General features: G+C 41.1%; 1 protein-coding gene across 3 annotated transcripts in view; it reads right to left on the bottom strand.

Annotated features, from left to right (window-relative positions):
• Positions 1-14127, bottom strand: part of fbxo42 (F-box protein 42) — a 38139-nt gene that overhangs the window by 19068 nt on the left and 4944 nt on the right. For 2 of the 3 annotated variants that reach the window (XM_068017357.1, XM_068017358.1), the window contains exons 3-4: positions 10197-10313; positions 8064-8198 (exon numbers count right to left, since the gene is read on the bottom strand). In XM_068017357.1, the coding sequence (XP_067873458.1) occupies positions 8064-8198; positions 10197-10313 (252 nt within the window). The remainder of the gene's footprint in view (positions 1-8063; positions 8199-10196; positions 10314-14127) is intronic. The other variant, XM_068017359.1, reaches the window with a different exon arrangement.

Here is a 14127-nt window from a genome sequence, read left to right as displayed (position 1 = left end):
GAAACCCACACTGCCATGACACAATATTATGATTTAGCAGGGAAGACAAGAAGCCTAGCCTTATTGCTCCCCTATTGGAATTAAAGATCTATTTTTTCTAATTCTTTCATGGGATGTGAGAGTCGCTGGCAAGGCCAGTATTTGTTGCTCATCCCTAATTGCCCTTGACAACGGAGTGGTTTGCTCAGCCATTTCAGAGGACAGTTAAGAGTCAACCACATTGCTGTGGGTCTGGAGTCACATGTAGGCCAGACCAGGTAAGGAAGGCAGATTTCCTTCCCTAAAGGACATTAGTGAACCAGATGGGATCTGAATGACTCCAGGAGAGTTTGAGGAAAACAGGGTAAAGAACAATCAAAATGAGTTGCGGATCAACATTCAGCTCTCCAATGGTCCGTTACCTTTAGTCATAAAAGAAACAGAAAATCATAGATTCGACTTTCAGTCTAAGATGAATAAGCTGATCTTAAATAGGGTAGCAATTATTGACATGACAGGTGGCCACAGATTGTGGTGGATATCAGCCAGGTTGCTACTCCTGATTGTTTTCAAATGACCGTGGGGCGGGGGGGGGGTGGTTACAACACCGAGGGGGTGTGCGAGGGTAACCGAGAGGGGGGAACACAGGGAGAGAGAGGGAGAGAGAGTCAGAGAGAGAGGGAGGGAGAGAGAGTGATCAAGATCACTCTTGACAGATGGACATCTATCGGGAATACTCCGCATTGCTACAAGTGTGTGGGTAAACACTGACTATTTGCGCAAGCAAAAAAATGCCAGGCATCTCATTAAATCAGTGTCCAACACAGTGAAGAGAAAGTAAGGCAATAAATTAATCTTCTCATTTAAAGCTTCTTCACAAAAATGCACATTTGTTATGATTAACAACAAGATAAATTTTTAATGCGTTTATCTTTCCAAAATTGTCTCATCAGTCCCCCATGTATGACAAAGATTGTAATGCAGATCCCCCACGCGAAAAGGTTGGGCAACCCTTGTGTAGAAATTTGAAGAATTGGCAAAATATGGCATTTGGCGTTCAATGTGGGAAATTGAGAGATTTTAGACACTTTAGACACAAAAAAGATAGATCAGACTATTTTCTAAATGGAGAGAAGCTAGAAACTGAGGAGGAGCACAGAGGTTTAAGGGTCCAACTGCAGAAATAAAAAGCTATTGGACAGGTACACAAATAATTAAAAAGGTTAATGCACAGTTAACCATTATCTCAAGAGGGCTGGATTACAAAGGGATGGAAGTTATGTTACAGCTATACAGAGTTCTGGTTAGATCCCATCTGCAGTACTGCATTCAATTCTGGGCACCACACCTCAGGAAAGATATAGTGATCTTGGAAGGGGTGCAGCATAGATTTACCAGAATGATACCAGGGCTAAAGGGTTAAATTATAAGGATAGTTTGCATAGACTAGGCTTGCATTCTCCTGAGTATGGAAGATTATGGGTGATCTAATTGAAGTGTTTAAGATGATTAAAGGATTGGATAGGGTAGATTAGAGAAAAATCATTTCCTCTTGTGGGAGAGTCCAGAACACAGGGGCATAACCTTAAAATGAGAGCGAGGCCATTCAAGGGTGATGTCAGAAAGCATTACATCCTCACTTCTGAATTTCAATCCCCTGAGATAAATGTGAGAACTCTCTCCGAAAGTAACACTTACTGCCGTCTGTGCTAAGCATATAATGCGGCACAGTGGTTAGCACCGCAGCCTCACAGCTCCAGGGACCCGGGTTCGATTCTGGGTACTGCCTGTGCGGAGTTTGCAAGTTCGCCCTGTGTCTGCGTGGGTTTTCGCCGGATGCTCCGGTTTCCTCCCACAGCCAAAGACTTGCAGCTGATAGGTAAATTGGCCGTTGTAAATTGTCCCTAGTGTAGGTAGGTAGTAGGGAATATGGGATTACTGTAGGGTTAGTATAAATGGGTGGTTGTTGGTTGGCACAGACTCGGTGGGCCGAAGGGTCTGTTTCAGTGCTGTATCTCTAAATAAATAAACCACACTTCTCTGCGCATTTTACTAACTATGTTGAGCGAATCCAGTGATCCTCGGACAACATCCTGATTCAGAGGGGGGAAATCAACTCATTCTTATTTCAAACCTATCTACATTAACATCTGAATTGGCAACTTACCACCTCAGCCTGTGGGCACCACACACACCAACAAGCTCAGTTTTCCTATAAACACAAAATATTACCTAATGGGAAAAGTTCTTTACCAAATTGAGTTCTGCTGAACATTCTTTGACAGCATCTTCCAAACCCACAACCTGTACCGCCTAGAAAAACAATGGGCAGCAGGCGCAAGGGAACACCACCACCTGCAAGTTCCCCTCCAAATCACACACCATCCTGACTTGGAAATATATCGCCATTCCTTCAGTGTCACTGGGTGAAAATCCTGAAACTCCCTCCCTAAAAGCAACATGGGAGTACCAACACACAAACTGCAGTGGTTTTAAGTTGGCAGCCAATTGGGGATGGGCAGTAAATGCTGACCTTGCCAGTGACACCCACATCCCATGGATGATTTTTTTTAAATTGCAGATTTCTGAATAGGACAAGGTTATGGCATCAAGCCATATTATTTACTGACTTTGCTCACAAACTGCCAGATGAAGACTTCCCACATGTTTAAAAAGTGCAAATACAATTAACTGAAAAACGACACTGGAAAAGCACTAGATAACAACCTCCACTTTAACAAATTCTAAACCCGTCTGGAAAATATGCAAAAGGAAGTCAACATGAAAATCAATACAAAATATCAAAACAACCCAATGCACCATAATAAATGCAGCGCATCATAAGAAGAAAAAGGAACATAAATCCAACATAACAGGGCATAAAAACTGAAAACAATGCAAAGTAAAACCCAAAGTAGCAGAACACAAAACCTCAAAGCAAGGTAACACAATGTAAAACCCAACATGAAACAAAAAGCAAGTTAGCATAAAAACTCAGCCTAAAAGTCAAAATCCTCACAATGCAAAACCCATCACAACATGCTATAAAAACGCAGTACAATTCAGCGTAACATCCAAAGCATGAGGGTAAAGCCCAACAGAACATTCAACCCAAAAGCAGCATAAAACTAAATACTATGTTCAAAAAACCCCAACAAAAATTTGCATTAAAAAAACCCAAAGCATGAAAGTCAACATAACAATGCAAAATCAAACACAGCACAACATAAAAACTCAAACTATTGCAAAGTAGAACACAAAGCAGCGTAAAGTCCAGTACAAGATAGTAGAAAATGTAACACAAAATCCAATGCAAAATAGAATCCATGCAACGCAGTGCAAAATAAAATATAAGTACACTATAGAAACAAGTTAATGCAATAACAGCAAAAAACATAACCCCAACATGCAAGAAATGAGGGAGAAAACACAGAACTATAGGCCAGTTAGCCTGATATTAGTAGGGAAAATGCATGGTAAAGGCACTTAGAAAATCATAATATGATTGGGCAGAGTCAACGCAGAATTATGAAAGGGAAATTGTGGTTGAAAAATCTGTTGAGTTTTTTGAGGGTGTAACCAGCAGTGTAGATAAGAGGCAACTAGTGGAAGTCATGCATTTGGATTTCAAAAAACCTTCGATAAGGTGCCACACAAGAGGTTATTATACAAAATTAGGGCTCATGGGATAGGGATGGACTGAGGATTGGTTAATAGAGTAGGAATTAACAGCTCATTTTCAAGTTGGCAGGCTATAACCAGTGGGTACTGCAAGGATCAAGGCTTGGGCCTCACCAATTTACAATCTGCATCAATAGCTTAGATGAGGACACTGTGTCTAATGTATCCAAGTTTGCAAACGATACAAAGCTAGGTAGGAAGGTAAACTGTGTGGAGGATGCCAAGAAGCTGCAAAGAGATATAGACAGGTTAAGTGAGTGGGCATGAGCAAGACAGATGGGACTATAACGTGGAGAAATGTGAAGTTGGAAAATGTAGAAAAGCATGTTATTTTTTAAATGGAGAGAAACTGGGAAGTGTTGCTATTCAGAGGGACGTGCGCCCTTGTACACAAATCACAGAAAGCTAACATGCAGGTACAGCAAACAATTAGGAAAGCAAATGTTCGCCTTTATTACAAAAGGATTGGTGTATAAGAGTAAAGAAGTCTTACTGTATATATAGAGAGCTTTGGGTAAGTTTTGGTCTCCTTACCCAAGGAAGATTATACTTGCCTTAGACAGAGTGCAACAAAGGCTCAGTAGACTAATTCCTGGGATGAAGGAATTGTCCTTTCAGGAGAGACTGAGTAGACTAGGCCTATACTCCCTAGTGTTCAGAAGAATGAGAGGTGATCTCATTGAAACATATAAAATTCTAAGGGACTTGACAGGGTAGATGCTGGGAGGATGTTTCTCCTAGCTGAGGACTCTGGAACCAGGTGCCATAGTCTCAGAATAAGGGGTCAGCCATTTAGGACTGAGATAAGGAGAAATTATTTACTCAAAGGGTTCTTTGGAATTCTCTACCCTAGATGGCTGAGGATGCTCAGTCGTTGAGTATATTCAAGATAGTGATCAACAGATTTTTGGACACTAAGGGAATCAAGGGATATGGGGATAGAGCAGGAAGATGGAATTGAGGTAGATCATCAGCCATGATCTTTTTGAATAGCAGTGCAGGCTTGAAGAACTGAACAGCCTACTCATATTCCTTATGTTCTTATAAAAACACAATAAATTATTAAAGGGTGGTTGAGCTCCCTCCTTCCAACAGACCACATATAATTTGCATTTCAGGATCTCTTCAATTTAAGTCCAGCTGCAGGTAAATCTTTCACTTTAGGATGGATGTGAGGGTCCTTGAGAGGGGATAGAGATATTTACCAGAATGGTTCCAGCGATGGGGGATTTTAGTTACAAGGTTAGGTTGCTCTCCCTGGAGCAAAGGAGATTGTGGGGTGATTTGATAGAGGTGTTCAAGATTATGACAGGCTTAGATAAGTTAGACAAGGAAAAATTACTCTCATTAACTGATGGCACAAGGATGAGGAGATACAGATTGAAGGTTTAGCGCAAGCGATGCAGGGGGAAATGCGAGTAAGAACTTTTTTTACACAGCGAATGGTAATGACCTGGAACTTGCCACCCACGAGGGTTGTGGAAGATTTCAAAAGAAAATGATTTCTTTTGAAGGGACAATGATTTCAAAAGAAAACTGGATGGGCACTTGAGGGAAATAAACTTGCAGAGCTATGGGGATCGAGCGGGGAAGTGGGGCTGACTAGATAGCTCCGCAGAGAGCCGGCATGGACTTCATGGGCTGAATGGCCTCTTTCTATGCCGTAAATGACTCTATGACTTACAAAGAAAATTCATTCTTCTCTGATGCTCAAAATAGAGAACTCCAGGTTACCAATGTAATACTACAATCTACATTCCTCAAACTCTGACCAGCTACAGTCCAGATGAAATCCCCATGGTCTCAAAAGGACTGGAACCACTGGGTTCCCTACAGTATTTGACTACCTAGGCCTATACTTACTCTTAGAACCATTAATTCTATTAACCAGATAGTCATCCAGCTCCCTTTTAGCGCTTCGCATTTGCTCTTTTTGATCAGTCTGTTCCACATCAGATACTGCTCTACTGAGAAAAAGAGTCAGGCTAATGTCAGAATTTTGTATTTCTGTCCCCATTCTGTAATCACAATTTAAATTAACCTGATTACATTATTTGTGCATTTCAGCATTTTCAAAAGATTTGTTCACGTTCAGGAAAAAAAGGTTTCAGGAGAAGTATAGCAAGGTTAATGGTTTAACTCTCTCATTGTAATGTTTTAGTTCTGGATTCATTCTTTCCATCATCTCTTAGCAATATCAAGTGCATCAGTTTCCATTTGAAGACAGGCTCCCCAAAGATGCACGTGTGGCATCACCAACTCATAATGGATTAAAATAATCAGTTTAAACCTATAATTGAATAGCTTTAAGATTAATTCTGGGACTGATTTTCTCCTGGACACAGCTTTGCAGTTGACATTCAGTCAACATTTAATAACCCTACCCAAATCTTTGTTTATCTACAATCAATTCCATTCATAATTCTCCAGCCCATCTACCTAAAGAAGACATTCAACGTTAGTTACAGAGTTCACTGAATACTGAAACATACAGACAAGGATGGTCCCATATGCCGTTCCTGCTCTGTGCTGAGTTAACTGACTTTGAGTCAGCTTAGTTCAGTAGTCGCAGATTCACCTACTGGTTCTGGGACTCAAGCATATAATCTAGGCTGACATTCAAGTGCAGCATTGAGAATGCTAGATTGTAGGAGGTGCTCCTTTTGGACATGATGTTAAACCACGACCCCAACTACCTGTTCAGGTGGACATTAACAAGAACTTTTTCCAAAGTGGAGCAGGGAGTTGTCCTGGTGTCCTTGTCAAAATTCCTCCTTCAACCAACAGTTTTAACTTGTTATTTGTCTCATTGCCATTCGTGGGACCTTGTTGCGTGAAATTGGCTGAAACAGTGAATTTACTTCTAAAATAATTCAATGGTTACAAAGCATTTGGGATGCGCTGAGGACATGACAGACACTATCTAAATGCAAGTGCTTTCTTCCTCCTCTTTTTCAGCTAAAAAAAGGGGCTACAGATAGTCCATTGCACCTGGGTTAAGGACAGGAAAATTGGCCGTTGTACCCACTTCGAATCACTCTCCACTGAACCCTGCTAGAAGGATGTATGTGTGGACATCAGATGAGGTCAGGATTGCCCCACATGGTCGAATATCTTGTAAACTATCATCAAGGCTCATGCATGAAGAACGGCCATGCGCGAAGTAACAGAAGGCACACAACATCTGCCGAACCAAAAGCTAGAATCACTGCTGGGGGGAGAGGAGGGAAGAAAACTGGCAAGAACTCTTTAAATATCAGCTTCAAAGCACTACGAATAACATCCTTCTGCACTGTTCTTTGCATTATGATTGATTTTGCAATTTTTAAAACGGTGAATATACACAGCGTCAGGAGAACTTGTTTCAAACATTTTCAAAAATACATCTGACTAGTTTATAACAATCTTCATTCATGCATACAATTTCTTGACAATTATAGGATTCAACCCTATAACAGTCAGTTCAATTCTGTTCTAGCTGTCCCCAATGTAAATGAACTAAAGCTCGCTCTTATAACACATTTGGGAAATACCATACGTTTGGCTGTGCTTCTGAAATTCAGGACACAACTGGAAACATTCACAAGGATGAGATGCAGCTCCTTGTGTAATTCTTCATTGCAGATTAGGAGCTCCTCTGAGCTTGAATGTGTTTCGAGTCCCAATGAAGAAAAAGTATTCGTTATAATGAGGTTGTTTCATGAGGAGTTCTGGTTTTGTCAATTTTATTCTTTATTCTCCTGAACATCCCAACTCAGTTGTAGAACAGGCTCCATGGGCTCCAGCAGCCCTTTGGGACAGCACCCAAGTGCCCTGTCTTCATGTTTAAGCTCAGTTGGCATGCTATTCAACAGTGGAAAGTATCATGGTTGACCCAATTTGTTCTCACCTGGCACCACACTTGCAATTTCCAGCAGGAGTTGTTGAATAGTGATTAGCAAAGGGGATTCTGGCTAATTTTCATTGCCCTCGCCCAAGGGGTGCTGAGACAAATTGTTGCACTCAAACTGCTTGCTGAGATCAGCTGCATTGAACCTTCCAGTTTGGATGGCTGAATAAGATCCAGTTTATTGCATTCCCCACGAGGCCATTAAGGAAGGTTGCTGCAACACTTTCAGTACACAATGGAAGTTAATCCTCTTTGCCATTGTAGCACCATTAACCAGCAGCTTTTGTCTGGATAACTATTCACTATTTGTTACCAATTGACACAGCCCAGTGGGGTATTAACTCTGAATTACAACCATTCATTGACCAAAATTCTATTAAGAAACATATCCAATCCAGGCACTTTCTCCTGTTTTTATCTGACACTTCTAGGCAGGCAGACAAATTTAGTTATTTTGATCAATGTTACATTTCATATAGTTTGACACTCTTCACCTCTTTGTTCTACGATATACCTGATGCCAGAGGTCGGATCCATTCTTTGCTGTTGAGGTCAAGGCGCCAGAGGTCATTAAATGCTGCATTACAACTGCTTTGCGTGCAACCTCCAAAGACGTACATGGACTGATTGGCATCATAGTAGCAAGCACCTGGAATTAGAGAGAGGAACAGTGGGAGGCCTTGTTTTAGAGTGAGAGAGGGATAGAAGGCCAACAGCTACACTACAATAAAATGAAACTGCAACACTGCCCTTATTTAATACTCTACACTGTATAAACCCCATTAAATATAACTTCAAAATCACAAGGTGAAAATTGCAGTGGGGAATACATGGTATCAGATGGAAATTTGTTTACCCTTAATGATGCTGCTACTATATCCAAGCAAACAATTAAATGAGATATTAAAAAAGTCTGTGCACTGCCAACTTTGCCATGATAAATTCCACTGTTCACAATTACAATGGCCTATAGAAACCTGTAAGCACATCCTCCTGTCAGCTGCAGCACCACCATTTGTGGAAGGGTGTAAGTACAATGTGAGAAGTTTACAAACGGCAGTTTCCATTAAAATGTGGACAAAAATTCCAATTAGGACTGAATACTTGATTTTAAAGTAAGGATAATTTTATCTGTATACCCTACTCCAATTACTTTTGCCATCTAACCTTGCTTCTCTTAATGACGGCACTTGGTCTTGATTCCCCATATGCAACTCCACAGATTTTATATTTTTAAATGCAAAACAATTTTAAAATGCTTAATGCTTCCAAGATGCAACATGAAACTGACAACTCCATTCCAAGCTGCAAAGTTCTGCACAATTAACTTGGATTGATCTAATCTTGTATTTACTTAATAATTACTTCGTGGTTTTCACATGGAATAACATACCTGTAGGCATTATCTCTTAAAATAATCTAAAAAATAATTTGCTAAAACTTCAGCAAATAAAGATTGCAGACTAATTCTGGCTCCTGTCATTTCATCTCAGGGAACTAAGACACAAGTACATATCACTAAAGCATGTGTTATGAAAAATGTGCAAGGAATTAAATGCAGGCATGTCATCTCGACCAAATGGCATACGTTTCTAGAATCCTCAAGAAAGTAAGACTGAAGTATGTAAAGATCTGGTTAATTTTTTTTAGACACTCCTTACTTTTAGAAGCGTCATAAATACAGCAGCTGTGGAATATTGGATGAAACAAATGTTATTCTGATTCTCAAAACAGGAGTGCAGCATATAAAGCCAAATTAGCAAGCCTAACACGAGCAGTGGGGGTGGGGGGGGGGGGGGGGTGCTTGAGAGCAGTTTCTGTGATGCTATTAATGCCCATCCAAGACTGCAGTGGTCGGAAGAAACAGTCAACATCAATTTAAAAGCAATAATACCATGTCTCAAATAGAGTATTTTCGGGGAGGAATTAAGTTGGACAATTGGACACTGGATGTGATCTACTCGGATTTTCAGGTAATATTTGATAATATTCCAAGTATAAGGATCATTAAAAAAAACTTGAGGCTTGTTAATTGAGAACTGGCTCAGCAATAGGAAGCGATGATGTCATCGTTAACTTTTATTTGTCAGTAATACTCTATTTTATGGTTTGTGAATAGTATGAAGAGGAAAGGGCCAGATTAGATCCCTGTGAATCTCCATTAGTTACTGGACAGCTAACCATAGCCTTTTCCATTCACCATCACAGTCTACTGAACCTTCGTGGCACTCCCTCCAAACCAAGTATATCCTCCTTTCTTAGGCAAGGAGGCCAAAACTGTACGCAGTGCTCCAGCTGTGGTCTCACCAAGGCTCTATATAATTGCAGGAAGACTTCTTTACTCATAGTCCAATCCTTTTGAGGACCGAAGGGATGAAAAGTGGAAGGAGAATAAAGTGAGTAGCATTCAAGTACTCAGCACAATCAACGTTTCACTCTATTCTTGGTAAATTCCCAAAAAAACAATATTAAAAATAGATTCTGACATAACAAGTCATGTAAAGTAGCACAGTCCCTGTGGGTTTTCTGCTTTAGCACAGTAAACTGCAGTTACAATGCATGCAAAGCGGCAAACCCAATACAGTAGCTGCCTTAATGAACACCCTCCATCCTGCCCAAAACAATGCCATCAGGAAACTCTACTCACTGTGCGAGAAGCGCTGGGTAATTGGAGTCCCAGGATACGGATAGGTCCGGCTCTCCCACTGAATATATCCTCCCTGAACAGCTTTTATAAAACCATAGTAACATTGGTGAGCCACGCCTGGGAGTCAAAGAGACACAGAAGCTTAGTGGCATTTTCAAAAAGGGAATAAAATCCCTGTATTTGCACCCCCCTGCACCCCCCACCCCCACTTCCACCTGTAGGAATTTCACTGAGTCAATTACCTGCTGCAGACAACTAACTCACAAACCTTTGGCAATAGTACTTTTATCCAGTTTGATTCCAACGCCCCCCACAATGACACAACTGAAATCGGGAACTCGGAGGCAGGAAAACCCAAACAGTATTAGAGTTGCAGGAAAAGTAACAGGGAAGGCTGCTGAACACAACAGCATAAATGGGTTCAAGAGGGGGTACGTCCACTCGCTGCTGCTCCAGTACATTGAGCCACATACACCCTTCGCTGCAAGAGCTCAACGAAAGTCTACAAAGTCAATAAAGTCAATAGCCAACTGATTGCGACCTCCTTGTACTGAAGATGCAGTTAGACTCTCCGCACCAGTTTAACACTGGAGGGTGAACTCTGTGCCAATACTGGAGGATACTAAGAATCTTGGCTTCAATGAAAAGGGAAATTATGTCGGCCAGCTAAGAGGATGCACAAATACCCACAACCTTATGTTCTTTACCTCATCAAAGTTTTCATGGTAGTGAAACGATTTGATATACTAGATCCAGGTAAACTGTTCACTCTGATGAAGCGTTCAAACACCAGGGACACTAGTTAAAGATCAGGAAGTTACGAACAGGAAGGAAAGACAGGTGGAAAGTTTTTACTGAAAAAGAAAGAGAGTTGTGGAATATTACCAGGGAAGGATATAACTAGGACAGTCTAAATGGATTCAAGAGGTAATCAGTTACATCTCAGAAGACAGAAAATGGTCAGCAGGTAGAGGTGTTATATCACAATGGAACCAATTTATTGGGGCTAATGGCCTTTTTCTGTTCACAGAAAGTATGTTTTTATAATCAACTAAGATGATCAATATTTTTCTTGCCATAGTACTCATGTTATAACCTGCACCAAAGTTGGCAGGGGGTGGAAACCAGGATGCAGCATTAGAAAGGAGAAACAAGGTGCACAAAGAATCGGAAGAGACAGATAGCACTAGAGTAAGAAATAGTTAGGTGGAGTCAGACTAAGAGGGAAAGCAATAAGGTCTAAATTAGGTTTACAGTGCACATATGTAAACACAATGTGGTAAATAAGGTTGGTGAGCTGCAGGCGCAGATAGCCACATGGGAATATTATGTCATGGCGATAATAGAAACCTGGCTCAAAAAAGGGCAGTAGTGGATACTAAATAGTGCTGGATACAAGGTTTTCAGGAAAGATAGGGAAGGAAAGAAAGGAGGAGGTGTGGCAGTATTAATTGAGAAATTATAGTGCTAGAGAGACAGAATGTCCTGGAGGGGTCAAGAACAGAATCTGTTTGGTTATAGTGAAGAAACAATAGAGGCACCATTACATTACTGGGTGTATTCTATAGGCCACAAACTAATAGGAAAGATATAGAAGAGCAAATTTGCAGGGAAATTAGAGAGGTGTAAAAACTATACAGTAGTGATAATGGAGGACTTTATCCTAATATAGACTGGGATAGTAATAGTGTAAAGGACAGGGGGGGGGGGGGGGGGGGGGGGGGGGGGGGAAGAGTTTCTGAAGCGTGTGCAGAAGAATTTTCTTGATCTGTATGTTTCTGGCCCAACGAGGAAGGAGGCATTGCTGTATCTGGTTCTGCAGAATGAGGTGGATCATATGTCAGTAAGGATACATTTAGGGAACTGTGTCATAGTATAAGGTTTAGATTGGCCATGAAAAAGGACAAGAAGCAATCCAGAGTAAAAATATATAATTGGAGGAGCGCCAGTTTCAGTGGGGTGAAAACAGATCTGGCTCAGGTAAATTGTAATCAAAGACTGTCAGGCAGAACTGTAAAGGAACAATGAGCTGCCTTTAAAAAGAGGAGATGGTTTGGATACAGTCGAGGTACATTCCCATTAGGGGGAAAGGTAGGGCAAGCAAAGCCAGAGCTCTTTGGATGCTGAAAGAAATGGAGATAAAACAGAAAAAGGGTGCACAGGCATATAAATAGCACAAGTATAGTAAGGAGGAGAGTGGGCCGAGTCGGGAACAAAAAGGGATTTTACACATGGAGGCAGAGGGCATGGCTGAGGTGCTAAATTTGCATCTGTCTTTACCAAGATGATGCTGCCAAAGTCATAATGAAAGAGAAAGTAATTGAGATACTGGATGGGCTAAAAGTTGATAACGAGAAGGTATTAGAAAGGCTGGCTGTACTTTAAAGTTGATAAGTCACCAAGACCAGATGACATGCATCCGAGGATGCTGAAGGAAGTAACCACGGAAATTGTGGAAGTACTGGCCATAATATTCCAACCCCTTTCGATACGGTGGGGGTGGGGGGGGGGGGGGGGGGGTTGTTGCCAGAGGACTGGAGAATTGCAAATGTTATACCCTTTTTATGAACAAGGGTGTAAGGATAAACCCAGTAACTACAGGAGAGTCAGTTTAACCTCGGTGGTGGGAAAGCTTTCAGAAGTGATAATCCAGTGATAGTCACTTGGACTAGTGTGGACTAATTAAGGAAAGCCAGATCAAATTTGTTAAGGACAATCATGTTTAACTAACATGATTGAATTTTTTGATGAGGTAACAGAGAGGGTTGATGAGGGTAATGCAGCTGATATAATGCACATGGACCTCCAAAAGGCCTTTGATAAAGTGCAACATAATAGGCTCACCAGTAACGTTGAAGTTGGCACAATGAAAGGGACAGTGACAGCATGGATACAAAGTTGGCTGAGTGACAGGAGACAGAATAGTGGTGAACAGTTTTTTTTGGACTAGAGGAAGGTATATGGTGGAGTACCCCAGCGGTCAGTACTGGAATTGCTGCTTTTCATGGTATTCATAAATGTTCTTTGTGTATACAGGGTACAATTTCAAGATTTGCTGATGAAAGAAAATTAAAAGTACTGTGAACTGTGAGGAAGATAGTAAACCTCAAGAGGACATAGACAAAAGTTATTTTGATTCATTGAATAGCTACAACACAGAAGGAGATCAGACAGCCCGGTGTGTCCGTGCCAGCTCTCTGCAACTCATCTAACCCTTGTCCTTTCCCTTGAAATGGGCGGACACGTGGCAGATGAAATTTAACGCAGAGAAGTGTGAAGTGATACATTTTGGTAGGAAGAACAATGAGATGCAATATAAAATGGGTAGAATTCTGTAGGGGTGCAGGAAACAGAGACCTGGGGGTATATGTGCACAAATCATTGAAGGTGGCAGGGCAGATTGAGAAAGTGCTTAAAAAGCCATATTGGATCCTGGGCTTTTATAAAGAGAGGCGTAGAGTACAAAAGCAAGGAAGTTATAATGAACCCTTACAAAACACTGGCTCGGTTTCAACTTCAGTACTGAGTCCCATTCTGGGCACTGCACTTTAGGAAGAATGTGAATGCTTTAGAGAGGGTGCAGAAAAGACTTACGAGAAAGGTTCCAGGGATGAGGTACTTCAATTACATTAATAGATTGGAGAAGCTGGGGTTATCCTCCTTAGAGGAGAGGGAATTTGATAGAGGTGTGCAAAATCATGGAGTCTAGACAGGGTAGATAGAGATAAACTGCTCCCATTGGTGGAAGGGTCAAGAACTTATTCAAGACAACAATTTAAGAACCAATGGCGACATAAGGAAGAACTTTTGTCCAAAGTGAGTGGTTAAGATCTGGAATGCATTGCCTGAGAGTGTGGTGGAGGCAGATTCAATTGTGGCTTTCAAAAGGGAACTGGATAAGCACCTGAAAAGAAAAAGTTTGTAGGGTTAT

This window comes from Heterodontus francisci, chromosome 37 (assembly GCF_036365525.1).
Source record: "Heterodontus francisci isolate sHetFra1 chromosome 37, sHetFra1.hap1, whole genome shotgun sequence".
NCBI lineage: Eukaryota > Metazoa > Chordata > Chondrichthyes > Heterodontiformes > Heterodontidae > Heterodontus > Heterodontus francisci.
The sequence above is the reverse complement of the archived record's forward strand: the minus strand, read 5'-3'. Positions and strand labels throughout refer to the sequence as shown.